The 17324-nt window shown below is 35.5% G+C and overlaps 1 protein-coding gene across 2 annotated transcripts in view; it reads right to left on the bottom strand.

Annotated features, from left to right (window-relative positions):
- Positions 1-512: 512 nt before the first annotated feature.
- Positions 513-17324, bottom strand: part of copa (COPI coat complex subunit alpha) — a 29340-nt gene continuing 12528 nt past the window's right edge. For both annotated transcript variants that reach the window (XM_073911803.1, NM_001001941.2), the window contains 21 exon segments: positions 16867-17085; positions 16634-16784; positions 16449-16515; positions 16023-16098; positions 15860-15942; positions 14415-14640; positions 14014-14152; positions 13762-13924; positions 13122-13268; positions 12846-13035; positions 11464-11559; positions 11282-11370; positions 11081-11204; positions 10887-10976; positions 9856-9962; positions 9606-9755; positions 4759-5082; positions 3251-3361; positions 3008-3169; positions 977-1171; positions 513-870 (listed from right to left, as the gene is read on the bottom strand). In XM_073911803.1, coding sequence (XP_073767904.1) covers positions 811-870; positions 977-1171; positions 3008-3169; positions 3251-3361; positions 4759-5082; positions 9606-9755; positions 9856-9962; positions 10887-10976; positions 11081-11204; positions 11282-11370; positions 11464-11559; positions 12846-13035; positions 13122-13268; positions 13762-13924; positions 14014-14152; positions 14415-14640; positions 15860-15942; positions 16023-16098; positions 16449-16515; positions 16634-16784; positions 16867-17085 — 2969 coding nt within the window. In that variant the 3' untranslated portion in view covers positions 513-810.

Raw genomic sequence — 17324 nt, 5'->3', positions numbered from 1 at the left:
AATGTACATTCTACATCCGAGATGGCCAAACTAAAGCCCTCGGGCCAAAATTGGTCCAACCTTGATTTGCCCTGCCATCCCACAGGAGTGGAAGAATAATGGGGATGGTTTAGAGAATGCCAACTTGAATGTAATCTTTAATTTAGTTTGCTTTATTGCTAACCTACAAAAAATCTGAAATTAAATGTTTTAATTTAAATGCTGTAATTTAGTTTAACATATAAATCAAGTCACCTTATAGAAAGGAGACAATGCAAAGACTTCGGTGAGCAAATCAAGACAACGGCTGATTTTGCTTGACTAGTATATTCAGCATTGAACTCCACTGCATTATAAATGTGATTGTTTTTATTTCAATAAGTTATGAAAAGGAGAAATGTTTATTTGGCAACTAGCGCAAATACATTTTTTTTCTCTTAAACAAATAAATACAACAGTTTTTCATTTTAAGCAATTTAAGGTTTTATTTTAAGTTACTGGCAATAAATTGATGACAATTAAGTAGCCAAACATTTTGTTTACCAGAATTTTATTTTAATATTTAGAGAGTTCACAAAAAAAAGAAACTTGTTTTGCACTGAGTGACAGATGCACAATTATTATAATTATGATATTCATATGAATGCAAGCATACAGACAGTAGAGCTCTCAGATATACTGTAGTAACAGAAAGGATAGTCACAGAGTATTTAGTCACATAACAAGATATTTTTAATCACGTTCTGATCTTAAAAGATCTCATTACTTCATCTTATAAAGGAAAAGCATATGTGTGGAGAAGCATGTTTATTTTCATCCACGTTTATATGTTCAGCGGAACTGCAGTGGACTGACACGCAACCCGATCACATCTTTCCCAATCTCAGTTACCTGGAAAACAGGAGAGACACAGCCAATCAAAACCCATTCTCCACTGCCCACATAATGAAAATATTAGACCTTCTGCACTCTAATTAGATAATAGCTGAGAACTGACCTGTGTGACCCTGCAGACCTCTCCTTTGTATTTGGGGCAGTAGCAGGCTCCAGACAAGGGACATTTCTCTACAGGTCGCCCGCGGTACAGAGGAGTGTAAGAGGCTGCGCAGATGTCGAAGGGATTGTGGGGATCATAGTTGAGCTGGTGAGCATCTGTCAGACTCTTCTCACAGGCAGAGAGAATTTTACGTGTCTGATGAGAAAAACGTTGGATTATTATTGAGAGATGTTTTACACAAGAGGGATAAGAATGTAAACACTTGAAACAAAATGTATTATTTAATGAGAATACCAATTGAATAATCTCAAACTATTATTTACTTTTAGATATGTAGGTTACAGTTCAGGTTTTAGTAGTTATTAAAGATTACAGACATAAGATTAAATACAAATAAATCTACAAACTAAAATAATAATAAAATAGATATGAATGTAAAAGACGAAACAACAAATTATTTAAATTATTAAACTATTAACACAGGGGTGTCCAAACTCTGTCTCAGAGGGCCGGTGTCCTGCAAAGTTTAGTTCCAACCCTAATCAGACACATCTGGGATAGCTAATCAAGCTCTTACTAGGCTTTCTAAAAACATCCGTGCGGGTGTGTTGAGACAAGTTAGAGCTGAAATCTGCAGGACACCAGTTGTCCACGACTGAGTTTTGGCTCCCCTGCTCTAATAGCTACTTCATACAAAAACAACACTGGCTTAAATGGCATAAATATATGAAAATCATTAATAATTATAGAGCGCACATTAACTTAGAATTCTTTCTTTTCTAAAAAAAGAAATGTGCTGATATAGACTACTATCCATTTGTTGAGTGTGATGTCACGTGAAGCGGCTTCCGGGTCCAAGCACTCTATTAAACTGTATGGGGAGGCTCAAATGGTAATAATAAACGTTTACAAAATGATTGTTTTTAAAATTCACTTTAATGTGTGATTTTTTTTTGTGGACTAAAAAGTGGTCATAAACAAATATTTTCTCAATTCAAATGAGTAGCAGCTTGGACCAGGAAACAGTATTCCATACATCACCGATATGTCACGACTTAACAAGCCGATAGGTATAAAATAAATGGAACTAAATATACAAACTAAATTATTTAAAAAACAAAATAAATAAATGAGTCAAAACTAATATATATATATATATATAAAACTATAAGTGCAAAATGACAAAAAACAGCATATTTATTTAAAATTATTATGATAAAGATTATAATTGTTACACAGTAACAATACAACAGTAACAATGGCTTTAAATTACATAAATATATGATCATCTTTGAAAGTTATAAAGCCTATATTAAAAATATATATATATATCCCAATATATTTTATGGTTATTTCTAAAATTAAAATAATAATAATAATAATGACAACAACAACCACAACTTTACTTTTCTACTTTATATGTTTAAAAATATACATATATATATTAAAATGATTTCTTTGAATACCTTACATGCATGTTTTTCGATAGAAACATATTACAGACACTCAAATAAGATAATCTGCTGTTCAAAACGAACCTTTAATGCGTGCAAAACATTAGGCTATGAGATAACTATGAGATAGCTATGACGGCTTGTGTACTGCATATTTTAGTTCCAACTAGGCATGGGCAAGTTTAAGATTCTGAGGGTTTCAAGTTATTGTGATTACTGCTCTAAAATATATTCGTTTTAAAAGTCTGAGTAAAAAACTAAAACTTTTTCCACTTTGAACACAATAGATCTTATTTTATCAAACAAAAAAAATTATTTGGAGCAGTAAACATGTCAGGCTGAATAATTCAAATGAATCATTGGCTTCTGCTTTTCCAAACCGCTGAAAACAGTCATCATCCCATGCCTAGTTCCAACCCTAATAAAACACACCTGAACCAGGCAGGTATATTAGAACTTTTCAACACGCCTGTCTAGAAGTTTCAAGCTAAACTATGCAGGACACTGGCTTTCGAGGACCGAGCTTGGACAACCCTGCATTACACTGTCCTAAAAAACAAAACAACCATTAATTCACCTGCTGTGCCACTTCAGGTTTGGGGCCTAGCTCAAGCAGACGGCGAGCAAAACCTGCTGCAGTTTTAAAGTTGCGCAGTTTGAAGAAAAGATTGAGTGCCGTTCTCAAAACCAACACCATGTGGACAGGCTGAAGACTGCAGTGTGTGAAATACGCCGCCATCTGAAACACACAGAAGAGATCTAAATATTAACTTGGTCCATAAGGTGCAGCATATTTCAGATGATTATCTAAAGCACATACCTCACAAATTCTCTTCTGCTCATCAAGACTGTCTTTAGGGAGTTTCTTCCTCTCCGTCTCCATCGTGAGGCCAATAATATACTCCTTACAAATAGTGATCAGCTGCTGGGCCTGAGTGACAGTAAAGTAGGGTTTATTTTGAAGGTTACAGTTCATTCACAATGCATTTGGTCCATTCTAATATGCTACTTTTCCATAGTTTTTCTATGTAAATGAGCTCGACCATTATGCTTGTGTCTAGCATCTTTAGCAGTGCCTAACACATGTGCTGTGTTTTAAAAAGCAGTGTCAAGTTAAAAGGATTTCAACTTGTACATACTGCACCGCTCAATGCAAGTTCTAAGCAGTGGAACGATCAGGAAAAAATTCAATTTAAAATTAAAATTCCATTTTGTTTTAGATTAGATTCAACTTTGTTATTACACATGTAAAAGTACAAGACAACAAAATGCAAATTAGGTCTAACCAGAAGTGCAACAGCAGCAACTGCAGGATATAGGTTATATTACAGATGGATGTACTATGAACATTATATACAGGTTGTATAAGTTTTGAACCGAGATTAACAATAAATGAATATGTACAGGTTGCTTTTAATAATCAGAAGTATACAGATATATATGAATATAATTACAAATGTATATGTACAGTGGGTACTTAGTATTTAGTTATTTAGGTTAAGTTACGTCTTTTTTTATGTTGACCTGAATATAGTTGATTAAAAACAAACAGGTAAATCATGAAATATTAAATATGTAACCAAAATTTCTAAGCTCATTTATATGGGGGAAAACATGAATAATATGAAGGTTTTAATAATATAGACACAGATTTAAATCTGTGATCTGGGCTATCCACATTTCCTATGCCCTTATTTTTCTCTTCTCCTAAATACGAACATTTTTAAACATTTAAGTGTTTTAATTTGTGCATTTTTTTTATTCCATTTTGTATATAATCTCAACTGAAAAATGAAAAAGGTGGAGCATAGAGTAGCTCCTCCCCTTAAAAAACAGCCAATAGCATTTAGTTTGTTGTTTGAGTGGTTAAGCTCAAGCACATGAAATGAAAAGCAAATGTGAAGCGTCCTGAAGGGGGCGGGACATGTCAGATGGTAGAGAGCATTGATTGGTCAAAATTTGACGAGACACTGAAGTACGCCTTGATGTTAAAAAAACAAAACAAAACAAAACATGTTGATCCTTTTAGGGGAATGGGACAAACTACAATGTTAGGATGTTTGCATCAGTTTTATATTTTCTGAATGTTAATCTTGTCATTGTTTTGAAACACATTAGCTAACAGACATCCTTAAAACCAACATCTAAAAAATTGAATTTAATTTTACAGAAAGGTAGTGATTTGCTTAAATCCACCAGGTTAATCTGTAGTTAGACCAGATTTTTTACCAAATCATCCCTGCCTAACATGTTCATTCAGACTTTATTTGTTGAGGACTATATATTTTCATTATAGCTTTGGTCATTCAAAACTTTTTTTCAACGCACCTCTGCAATCTCTTGTTTGTTGTCGACCACGAGCAGAGGCACGGAGAGGAGAATGGCTCTGAAGCGTTCCACGGCATCTTCGAATCGGCCTGAGGTGGTCAGCTGATAGCACTGCTGCAGGCGAGAGATGAGGTCAGCGAGACGCAGACCCACTGCTGGCAGACCTCCTTTAGGCCCGCTGTCCTTCCAGTTCCTCAGGGGAAAACTGTGCAGGCAGGGCAAAGATGGCAGGCCCAGGTAACAGGTGCGGCCGCGGGACAAAGTCTGCATGAAGAGCTGCTTATACGGCCCAAACTGAACAACGCCAACCTGGTCATGTAGCAACTGTTGAAGAGAAGAATCAAAATAAAAAATTAGAAATAGCCAAAATAATAATAGTAATAGTAATAATAATAATAAATAATTCGAAATGTACATTTTTTACTTTAGGCCTAATAACTTAATAATATAATAAAAGCTTAATTGGTTCTTCGGTGCACCGTGATGCAGACACAGACAATTTAATATCGGTTCTGTAATAGATTCTAATCGGTTATTATGTACTGATGCCATTTATCTCATATGCGCTATGTCGCAGGGGGGCGCCAGCACCTATTAAGGGAGGCGCGAGACATTGAGGCGTGTAAATTATGATGACGATTATGAGTACACAAGAGGGAATATGATTAACGTTAGCTCCACAGCTAACTAGCAGGCACCTGTCGAGTTAATGCGTTCCTGTAAAATATAACAAATAAAATAAACCCTAGTGCTTTTTAAAATGAATGACAGTGAATGAAAGTAAAACCGGTAAGCCTTCTGAGAAAAAGTGCCCTTCTGAATCAAATCAGCAGGATGCCCTTCTGGATCTTTCACTTATATTGAAGACATACTGACTATGTTTACATGGACATCAGTAATAGTTATTTGCCTTAAACTAAATAAGACAATAATATAATTAAGGTGTTACATGAAGTGCTTTTTGAATGTTGGTCACCAGGCTATCCACGTTATCTGCAGAGTCTGGTGTCATTTTGGTTGTTTCATCTTTAATTTTTTTTACTTTAACTGCAGTTCGCAGTATCACTTTCACTCATGAACATTTCATTCATGTCCCCATGAAAAACTGGGGCATTTGATGTGAATATGAATTAAGGACTGGTGGAAGAGTGTTGTTTAATGGAATTTAATGCCTCATGTCAAATGGAAAGAAAAATCAAGAAAAATCAGCATTTTGTGATGCGTGTGTGTTACTTTAATAATGCTACTAATATGTGCATACTCTACAAGTCTTAATTCTATTTCTGTTTAGTACAATTATAAGTTTAGTTGAATTAGAGTATTAAAAAAAATAAATTAATTAAATAAAAATTTGCTGTTAAGATGGTAGACTATTAATCAGAGTCTTAATCATATTAAAGTGATGTTGCCAATGTAAACACTTAATATTCGACTTAACCACACTGTCAGGGTTCTGCGAACTTGGTTTTTGCGAAGCAGCATTTTCTGTATGCATGTACATCAAAAGGAAGTATGCTATGGCTCATGCTTATTGAAAATTAGAGATGATTTACGGTTTGAAAACCCCTTCGGTAGAATACTATGGTGTGGCAGGCGAGCGCGAGTAATTCAAATGCAGATACTCTGCACAATTCATTGTGCGTGTTCGCTTGACAGTCTTTCACATTTAAGTTACAGCAGAAGGCCATATTTTACTGCTATGGAAAAATGAAAGTAAACTCCATTTCTCTCTCTCTCTCTCTCTCTCTCTCTCTCTCTCAATCGCAGCATATTCTGTTAACCGCATGACTAATCGTAGATGTTTAACAACTCGCTTGACAACGATTAAAAAGCAAGTGGTATTATATTTACGCTTGTTTACATGCTATAAATGCTCGTATTGTTTTGTGCATGTCCTTGAGTTTTGTTTGATGCAGAGTGTTTTCTTTGAGCAGGTAAAATTAAAAGGTACAGTTCATATATCTGGCTGCTTGTATTAAAACAGTGGTTCTCAAAGTGGGGGTCGGGACCCCTTGAGGGGTCGCGGAACAATGAAGGGGGGGGGGTCGCCTGGTGATTTCCAAAAATCTACTTATTATTATTATTAGGCCATAAGAATTACCATATTTTATCCATAACCAACTGAAGAGAAACAAACAGTCGTTTATAGTTACTATAGTAGCTTATTTACTTGTTCTATTGGATTATGACCCCTGGGGTAAATACATTATATTAAAGACAGCAATAGCTTCAGATGCAGCAGATTGATTTTATAACACCAGGTTAAACTTTCTGGCCCATTTACAGCACTGACATACATAAAAAAAAAAATAAACGAAGAATAGACTTTGGTCTATTGGAGTGTGTGTGTTCGCCATTGCATGCAAGTTTTCTGAATTTATAACCACCTCAGAGGATATTGGGGGTCGCGAGTCACTGGCATTGTTATTTTAGGGGTCGCGTGCTGAAAAGTTTGGGAACCCCTGTATTAAAAGACTAGATTGTAGGGATGTAACGGTATCAGAATTTCACGGTACGGTAATACCTCGGTATCAATGTCACGGTACGGTATTTATTGAATCATTTACAGGAAAAAACAAAACTTATGAAAATACTCCAAAAAAATGCCAAAAGTGTCAAAGACATACAAATTAGCCATCTATCTGTAAGCTTTGAAACAGGAACTTCAATTTTAATAACAAAAAAAATATTAAACCATGTAAAAAAAAAAAAGTTTTTAATTTAGTATTGTTTAAAACTCATCACATTTAACATTTAATCACTCACTCACTTAGATAGAGATGTGTTTAAAGGAAAATTTTCATATAAATATAATCTGTTAAAAGCTGGTATCTCTGGGCATTTACAATGTCCCCTGCAACAGAAAAAAAAACCTCTCATTTGGGACTGAGGTTTCTGGGACAAGAGAGATATGACTTATATGACTTATTTCTCGAGCGCCGAAAACGGAGCTTTTTGAAAACGCTGGAGAGGCCGTTTTCATTCTGAAACGCTGCTGCTCCGTCTCAGTGTGGATGGGGAAAGACGGAGTCATCTGAAAACTGAGGCGGGGCTGCAAACGTTCGCCTCTCTGATTGGGGCTTTTCCTCAATATTAAGTAGCCCACACACAGTTCAGTCTCGCATCCTCTTCTTGTAAGTTAAGACTTCGCAAGTTTGATCAAGGCTGCAGTCTCCCCCTTCTCAGTTTGATATGGAAAACATACCGAGGACACGCGTAAATCTTCAAAGGGAACAGTGTACTTTATAACTTCATTCACATCACCTTGGCTACGTTGTTTCACTTTCTCAACAATAAAATGTAAACATGATTTAAGGAACTGCATATTTCCTTTTTAATATTAGAAAACTTAACAGACAACAGAAATTTTGAGGCGCCGTGCTGCATATATGAGCGTCATCTTCACTGTGTGGATATTTATAACAAAACGGAGCCGATAACAACTGCCTCCTTTCAATTTCAGTGAAAATACGAAACACACCCTCTCTTTTGCTGAATATCAGTTTTAATAATCGACAATTATAAAAGTATAACATACAATAAGTTTATACATTGTAGGAAATAAAGGCAAGCGATCAGTTAATGTACCTGGATTAATCATTAACTTATCTTTGCGCTTAACCAAAACATGTTACCCGTGAACAAGTAACTTAATAGATTCCAATGACCAAAGTCAGGGAATTGGCCTATGTCGTTAGATAAAGACAACAACATGAATGAAATATCACGTTTAGCAAATATAGTGAGATTAGATCCAGCGGGAGATGCTTGATGAGCAGTCCGACAAGCAGAGCTCTCATCTGGGTAGAAATGCTGGAGCGCTTGCCCGAGGGTGTGTGTGTGTGGTCACGTGATGTGCGTTTTCAGCGTTTTGGTGTGGACGGAGAGCTGTTCAGAAACGCTGGGTAAAACATGAGTGTGGACGCGGATCGTTTTCATTCTACAACGCCGTTTTAAAACTAAAACGCACTAGTGTAAACGGGGCCTTAGAGTTTTACAGCTCTTTTTGATCCCCGCTTCTAGCAGCACACTCCATTTCCGCATTACTGGATCTGTAGCGACAACAGACCGCAAGGGATGATGGGAATTGTAGTTTTCGCTACCTCCCGTTCGCTTCATTCGCCTGAGCAAATTTTCTCAGAAGACCTATAGTTTTACCGAGTCATGCGACTTCGGTAATATCGAAAAAAATTAATATTGCGGTATGACGGTATTTACAATACCGTTACATCCCTACTAGATTGTATTACAAATACATATAAAATGCATTTAAAAATTATACATTTTAATACCAGAATTCTTGTGCTGTGAAGTATATTATAAAATTGTGTATGGAAAGCATAGTCAATGCACTGAGATATCGAATTATATCGAATCGATGACATAATCATAACCGAACCAGGAGACCAGTGTAGGTTCACACCTCTAATAAATAGTGATTCACTATTAATATAAAATAATCAATTATTAGCACTAAAATGCAGCAAAACTGATTAAAAGAGCCATTTAGCAGTAGAATAAAAAGTAATTTCTTATTTTAATATTTCTGTGATAAATAATATAAACGTGACCAAGAACTAAGTGATATCGATTAACAAATTAAAACAATAGCGCATTATTTTGTAGTTCTTACAACAAATTATATATTTGTAACACTATTATTTAAAAATTATTATCTAATATATTTTATAGTATTATTATTTGTAGAATAATATAATTTTAGTCCTACAAATGAACAAAGGAAAATGTACTTTACACAATACAAATAAAATGTATTATTAGAAGGTAAAAGAATATATTACCAACAACAACAAGCCCTAATCTGAAGTTGAACAAGATCATATTACCCTCATAGCAGTCTCAAAAGAGCCAGCCAGTATGTGATCCACTGACAGCTGAGAGTTGTTGCACCACATCTGGGTTGGGCTTGTGCCCTTAGTGGGTGGCACAAAGAAGCCTTCACCCTCTGCGCCACCTCCACCAACAGAAGGTACGTCCTTTGTTTAAAGGAAAGACAAAACATAACAGTTACTTAAGATTGAGAATAAATCCAGTAATAGATGGAAGTGGCTTATTTCAGTTCTACACCATTCATACCAGCTCTGGTGGGAGATCCAGATCTTCTTCAACATCCCAGCCTCCTCCGTCGTCTTTCCCAATGGCTCCCTCATCACCCAGTCCCTCCTGAGCATCCATGAAGCCGTCTGAGCAGAGCATCAGGAAAGAGTATTGGGTTAGAAAAGAATGCATAGCTGCTAGTGGAAGTCAAAAAGTGCTATTTTGCCCTTTTTAGTCTGGGATAGAGTTTGCCCTTCCAAACTCAGGAGAGCTGTCATTTGGTGGCATAAGTACAAACTAGTAGTACTGCTAGTGGTATTTAATTGTCAATTATTGTAATTGGCTTAGGTGGCCTAGGTTGCTTTGTGAATTTGTGATACAAATTTATTGTGTTTTATATTTAATAATTATATTTTATTATATTGTGTTTTTATAATTTTTTCTTTAAATTAAGGCATCTGCTGCTTAAAATATATGCTGGATAAATTGGCAGTTCATTGCACTGTGGCAAGCCCAGATTAAGGACTAAGCTGAAAAGAAAATTAATTAATGAATATATAGGTTTAAACAACATGGACCTTTATAAAGCTTATGGCGTTTTACTATATACAGATAAAGTTTAGAATAGTATTGCAAATAAAAACAAAATAAGAAAGTACAAACTATTTATAAAAAACACTTCTATAATACAATAATTGGTATAACATTTTATAACTATATATATATATATAAAAACAACAATTATTATATATATAAAAACTGATAGAAATTTAAAAAAACAGTAAAACATATTTTTGATAAAACAAAATTAATTCACATTTATAAATAATTCCATCAAAGACCCTCCAGAAAAACATTAAACATTAAAAATAGGGCATTGCAAAAGTATGTGTTTTACATTTAGGATGTTATTGCAACACTGACATTTATAAGCAACTTTTCTTTTAAATAAATGTCTATGAGCAAGTCTAGTGTGTCCAATAAGGCATCTTGTGTAAATAACCTCTTAATATCTTGATTAAAGGAATAATTTGATTTGGTGTTTTCCTATAAAACGCAATAGTAAATACCTTCATCCAAATGAAGTTCTGCATCTTCTCCCCACCCTTCTCCTCCTGGAGCATCCATGTCCAGATCAGCAACCATCTGCCCTGCTCGTCCTACACAGATACAAAAAACACACGTTAATTATCAAAATGAGATACATTTAACCTCAGAAATCTTGGCAGCCAACTCAACATGCAACACAAAAATGGCACGTCACCTTTGGCAGCGATAGCTCCCTCAAAGAAGCCCTTGGAGACTGTGAGCAAAGGCCAGTTTGTGTCCAGAGGGTTGATGGGAGGTGGAGGCTGCAGCAGTTGAGCGTTGGGGTCCACCTCTGGCACCTGTTCAGGAATGTAAACCACAGCTCAATAATTCTGATCAAACACTTACCTATTAATATAATGAGGACCGATCATACCATTTCTTTTTCAAGGTCAAAGGTCTCCTTCAGGGCTTCAGCTTCCTCATCCATCCCGTGAGTGGCAGCGGTCAGGTAAGCTAGAGACTCTAAGAAGGTACATGGTACAGATGATGACATTTGTATAATACAAAAATTTGCATTCAATTGATCATAAAAATAAAAACAGTGACAAAACTCACTCTGCCCACAGTTCTTGAGGATCCGCACTCGCTCACTGACGTCACCCAGGTACAGAGCGCCCTGATAGTGTCCACTCATGTCCTTTCTTATCTCAGCTGTGTAGACATATCATATCATATATTTTTATTTAATACCATGTCAATACAAAATACAAAATCTATATATAATAAATATATACAATAAAAAAATAAATAAATATAATAAATATACAATAAAAAAACAAAAACAAATAAATTCATAAATTAGATTCTTCAGCTATGAAGACAAATGAGACAGTATTTTAAATAATGTCTGATATTTCGATTACTTATAATAGGCTTAACTTGCACGAAGTAATTTTTTTGCTTTTTTGTTACTTCAATCACAATAGGACTACACTAAACAAAATGTAAAGGGAGTGAAAAATGTTTCAAGCTTTTCCACTTGACCATTTTTTAGAGGTAGTCTGAAAAAAATTTAAAAATCAGATTTTTTAGTATTTCATAGAATAATTGCTCATTTGGTCAGCATCCAACAGTCATATTTGAGATATTTTTTTGTGAATTGCTCATGATCATTTTTGGTGCATTCTGCATTTTTATTCATGTAATTTTCATAAAAACTTAAACATCAGGCACTTACCTTCTAAAGGACACATGCAAAAATTTTAATTTGTCATTATTATAGTTTATGGAAAAGCCAACATGCTCCCATCAGACATGAATAGTGTTAAAGCTTTCAAAAGTTTTAAAGTTTATTTGTTCTATTGACTGGATTAACACGCCCTGTTCACATGAGCATTCACACATCGACTTGTTAAGAAACAAAATTACTAGACTATTTTAATAAGAAATAGACAAAAACGGTCATGTCAAACTTTGCAAATAATCAGCAAGTTAAAAAAAAAAGCCACGATCCAAAATACATCTCATCTGAGCACTTGTGATTAGGGGTCTCACTTATAAATTAGCCGTATAAACAAAACGGGGGTGAAAATGTGTGTACACCTCTTCCCCGCACAATAAAAAAACATGATGGGAAAATATGCACAACAAAGTAAACATTGAACTTAAATATTGACAATTTTACCACTTTAAGTCAACTTATGAGCAAATATCATCAATAAATCAATTGAAATCTATTCTGCTGTATGATAACATTTAGTAAGGTTTCTACGTAGAGTTTAATAAATGAGACCCCAGATATCTGAAAACCTATTAATCCCACTTGGGCTGCAGAATCCTAGAAAAATAAATCAACATCATGCATCAATGTTGTCACAAGAATATTAAGCAGGATATCTGTTTTTAATATTGCTAATAATCAAATCTTTTTCTCCAGAGCATTAATTAGCATGTTAGAATATTTCTCCTAAAGAGAGTCATTTTTCCTCGTCACTTACCGATCTTCATCATCTTCCTGAGCTTTGTCAGGTTGCCAGTGATGAGGTACAGAAATGTGAGCTTGTCAAAGTTCTTGGTTCTCTGGTAGCACATCTCCACCACCTGGTGATGGCCCTGCAGAAGTGCAGCCTCACCAAGACGCTCCCAACAGCTTCGCTCATCTAGGGCTTTTGCAGCCTCCAGCGCCACCTGGAGGAATAGTCGTTCAAATAAGCAGGTAATAAGAGGTAAAAGCGTTCAATCCTTCAACATCAAAAAGTGTCAATTCTTTGTACCTCAATGTTTCCACACTCCAGTGCCAAACTGAAACGAGTCTTCTCATCTTTGACGAAATGCAGCGCGACCTCTGGGTAGCCCTTCTTTTGTAGGTAGGCAATGATGGACTGGCCTACTAGCTTAGCATTACGCACCATGTGAAGAACCTGATGGTGTTTGGCAGAAAATAATGGGTCATTAACAGCATAGATAATCTGAATTAAACAAACTATTTTTAAAAAATCATAGTTGTTAAACTGAAATCAAGTTGACATTAAATAAAACAGAAATTAATCAATTACTTTGAAAAAATGTAAATAAAACAAAATAAAATTATAAAAATTGTTATTAAAAACAAAATCACTACAAAGATTTAAATAAACTTGAAATTAAATAAAACAAATACAAAAACAGCAAAATTAAATAGAAAACAGCTAAAATTAAATACATCACAATTGTACTAAAATAATATATGCAATTATTTAAAATATATGCAAATTTAACCTTTAATATCTAAATGCGTCATGTAGAAATTAAGCTAAATAAAAAAATTAAATGTCCAAACTGAAAAAAAATCTAAATTAAACAAATGTTAAAATATAAAATAAAAAGTGAATTTAAAAAACAAACAAGGTGCAAACCTGATTGCTGAACACTAACCTCTTCATATTTGCGGTTGACCAGAGCCAGTTTAAAGCGGTACTCGGTGGGGTCAATGTTAAGCACACGTGGTCTGCACTCCCGATCCAGGCAATAAACACTGTTACCCCTCACTCTTGTCACATAGATGGGCAGATCCAATGTACGGATTATACCATGATCGCTATGAGAAAAATTCAGTTAGAGACAAGCAACCTAATTTATCAACCAAGTAGCAGTGTTTTTACAATCAAAAGGCTGTTGGGGCAGTACCCAGAAGTCAGAGCATATTTGATATGGTTGGAGGTGGTGTAGATGAAGACTTCATTCTCAGCCCAGGCTCCACTCTTCACCCGGATGTTCTCATGGATGTTGCAGAGACTCTCTAACTTCTTGTTGCAGATCATGATGGCTGAAAAAGCAAAAGTGAAGGGTTGAATATGTGTCATATTATGATACACATAAGTGTCAATATTTAAATTAGATTAAACTCTCATCAAAGTTAAGTACTAAAACTATTAAGCAACAGCCATTTTTGTATTAGGACAATTTTCACTTCAAATGTTAACTACTGTATAAAAAAAAAAAAAAAACACAAGGCAAAAAAACACTTCTATAATAAAATGTAAGATCCAAATAACAGAAGATGTGAGAAACTAGCGAGTTCTGAGTACCATGTTTGGCCAGCAGGGCCACGTGGTTGGCGTCGGAGCTCCACACCACATATTTGACTTTGGCTATTTTGACCGTGGCCAGAGAGCGCTTCTGCTGGACATCAAATAGAGTGACTCCTTCAGCATCCCGCAGCAGGAGTGAGCCAGTTCCAGCATAGAAAATCTCCTCACAGCTCGGGACCTGGACCTTCTTCACAATCTCATTCTTCAGGTTTTTTATCAAGAGCTGTAGTGGTATAAGAGTCAGGATGAGCCTTGATGTTTTAGTGTGTGTACTATGGCTATGTACTGTAAAGGCAAGAGTTATGAAACGATATATCGAAATACTGTATTAAAAAAAAAAAAAAAGCAATATAGTGTCTAAGGAGATTTTTGTAATAGATCATAAACGATTTTTACTCCCTAAATTGTACAACTTCATAAAGACAAATATTTCAGCAGTACAATAACAGGAAAAATATTAAAGCACCTGCAGAATTATTAATGTAAACCAATTTTATATAGTGGAAATAGCTTTATGTACAGACTGTATATATTCTTAGATGCCGTTTTAGGATTTAAAACATAGCAATGTTTTTGATTTTAAATTGATTTTAACTCTCCAACAGGTTTTGAAAAATCTCAGACAAATGCCTGAAATCACAGGCAAATCGGTGCTTGTGAGCAACAATCACACATTGTGAACTAACAAAGATGCGACGTGATATATTTGGCATGCTAAAGATCTGGGGCTGTTGGTGATTCAACATCATGCCATGTGAAAAGTGTTCTGATTGAAAATAACATCAGCGATCACCTACAGTCAATGAGGGAGCAGCATTCACTAGTGTGGGTACTTGCAGGCCAGCGGGAGGTTGGGGTGGGGGTTAAAAGCGCTTATTTTCAGTTAATTTGCACCCAAGATTTAGATGAAAACTAGTGGAAATTTGACAGGAGCTCTCGTGTCTGTTTGACGTGTCATCTGAGCAATACCACAACTGGGTCGATAAAGAAAAAAAATTTAAGAGAAGTTGCTAATTCCCTTCAAACCCAGGTGAGCAAACAAAGTATATTTTTCTGACCCACTAAAGGCTTCTTTCTCATTATTTAGTTAATAACAAAAGGTAAAATATGTGACTGCGTTGTTTCCATGCAACTTCTTGCATGTTTGGTTGTGAGATGTAGTTTGGACAAAGCTGTTGGTGATTCTTCCTATTTGAACTCATGCAAACTAAGCAGCGATGAAACACTAACTCAGATAGTCATGCAGTATGAAAACATCTGTGACAACTATTTTGAAAGTCATACAGTCTGAACTCGGCATAACTCAAACTTTCAGGGAAAATGTTTTTAAGTAAGACTCAAAGTTGTTGCACTTTAAGTATTTAAACTTGAAATGTAATTTAAATATAAAATATAAAAAATACAGTTACATAAATGTTCTCTCAAGTGCTTGATTGGCTTACAGAGTGCATGCGGTCAAGTACAGCAAATCGGTTCCTGGCCACCCAAACTGCAGTCAGACCAGAGGAGCGTTTTCCCTCAGGAGCTGGAAACATACAGAAATAATGAAACTCCACATTTTGCACATAAAACAATAAGTTCTAAAGAGAAAGGTCCAAATGTTACCATCAGGATTCTGGGAGTCACTCTCTCTGGGAATGGAGTACAGATCATAGGTGCTGTTTTCCAAATTAGTAGCTCTCTAGAGAACAAGGAGAAAAAAAAATTTATCTTGATTTTAGGGGTCCAAAATGAAAATGTACTAATCATATACTTGCCATCTAGTATTTCAAATCATTTAGGAGTTTCTTTCTTCTGCTAAACACAAAGAGAAAAACCTGGAACCATTGTCACTTCCATAGTAGAAAAAAAACAATATTATGGAAGCCAATGATTATAGTTTTTCAGCTTCTTCAAAATATATCATTTTGTGTTCAGCAGAAAAAAGTAAAACATGATTGAAACAAGAAATGGGTGAGTGAATTATGACAGAATTTTCATTTTTTGGGTGAATCATCCTTATTTATGAATATACTTGAGCAGGGTACTCACAGTGCACAACAGCACAGCATTTTCCGCTGGGTTGTAGGACATGCTGAACACTGGGAATTTGGATCCACTGTGAAGATAAAAGAAACAGTTCAACTGAAGAATTCAAGTGCACACTATCAATTTTAGATACTTTCAGGGTCTATAAACTCAAAGCACAATCAAAAAAGGGACAAAACTGCACATACCTGCGTAGCTGCATCACAGCTGTATCTTTACTGCTGTTAAAGTCGAGCTGACGCAGGAAACGATCCTTTACATAGTAAAGCATGTTGCCATACACTGCATAAGCTGGACGTTCCCTTTCCAGTTTAAACACCAGCATTCCACTGTCATGGCCTACGAAGTTACATAAAAGCAGTCAAATGTGGAACATTTAATCGCCCCAAAAAACACCCGATCAACATGATTAGTAATCTACCAGCAGCAAACAGGTTGAGGTTGGGGTGAGCACCCAGAACCCAGAAGCGGTCGTGATCTCTGCGAAAGGTCTGGACGCCTGTTCTCTTGGACATATCCCACACACGGATGCTCTTGTCCTCAGAGTTGGACAGGATGAGCTCCTGACGGGGGTGAAACACCGCACAGGACACATTGTTGTAGTGTCCTCGACAGGTGTCCAACTCCCATGCTTTAGACTCTAGAGGAGGGGATAATAAACAATAGAATTAATTCTACTAATAGGGTGAATTTGTTTGATACGCAATGTCTGACAGGATAGCCTGTTTTAAGGAAAACAAAGATATTTAAAACTTTAGACAGAGCTGTAGAATATAATACTTTTATAATTCAAATTGAGCAATTCTGCATCGACGAACAAAAACCAAATAATTTTAATACGTTTTTAAATAATGTAATTAAACAGGCCTATCATGCATA

The sequence above is a fragment of the Danio rerio genome, chromosome 2 (genome assembly GCF_049306965.1).
Source record: "Danio rerio strain Tuebingen ecotype United States chromosome 2, GRCz12tu, whole genome shotgun sequence".
In the NCBI taxonomy this organism is placed as follows: domain Eukaryota; kingdom Metazoa; phylum Chordata; class Actinopteri; order Cypriniformes; family Danionidae; genus Danio; species Danio rerio.
Note: the sequence above shows the minus strand (reverse complement) of the source record. Positions and strands in the feature narration are given on the sequence as shown.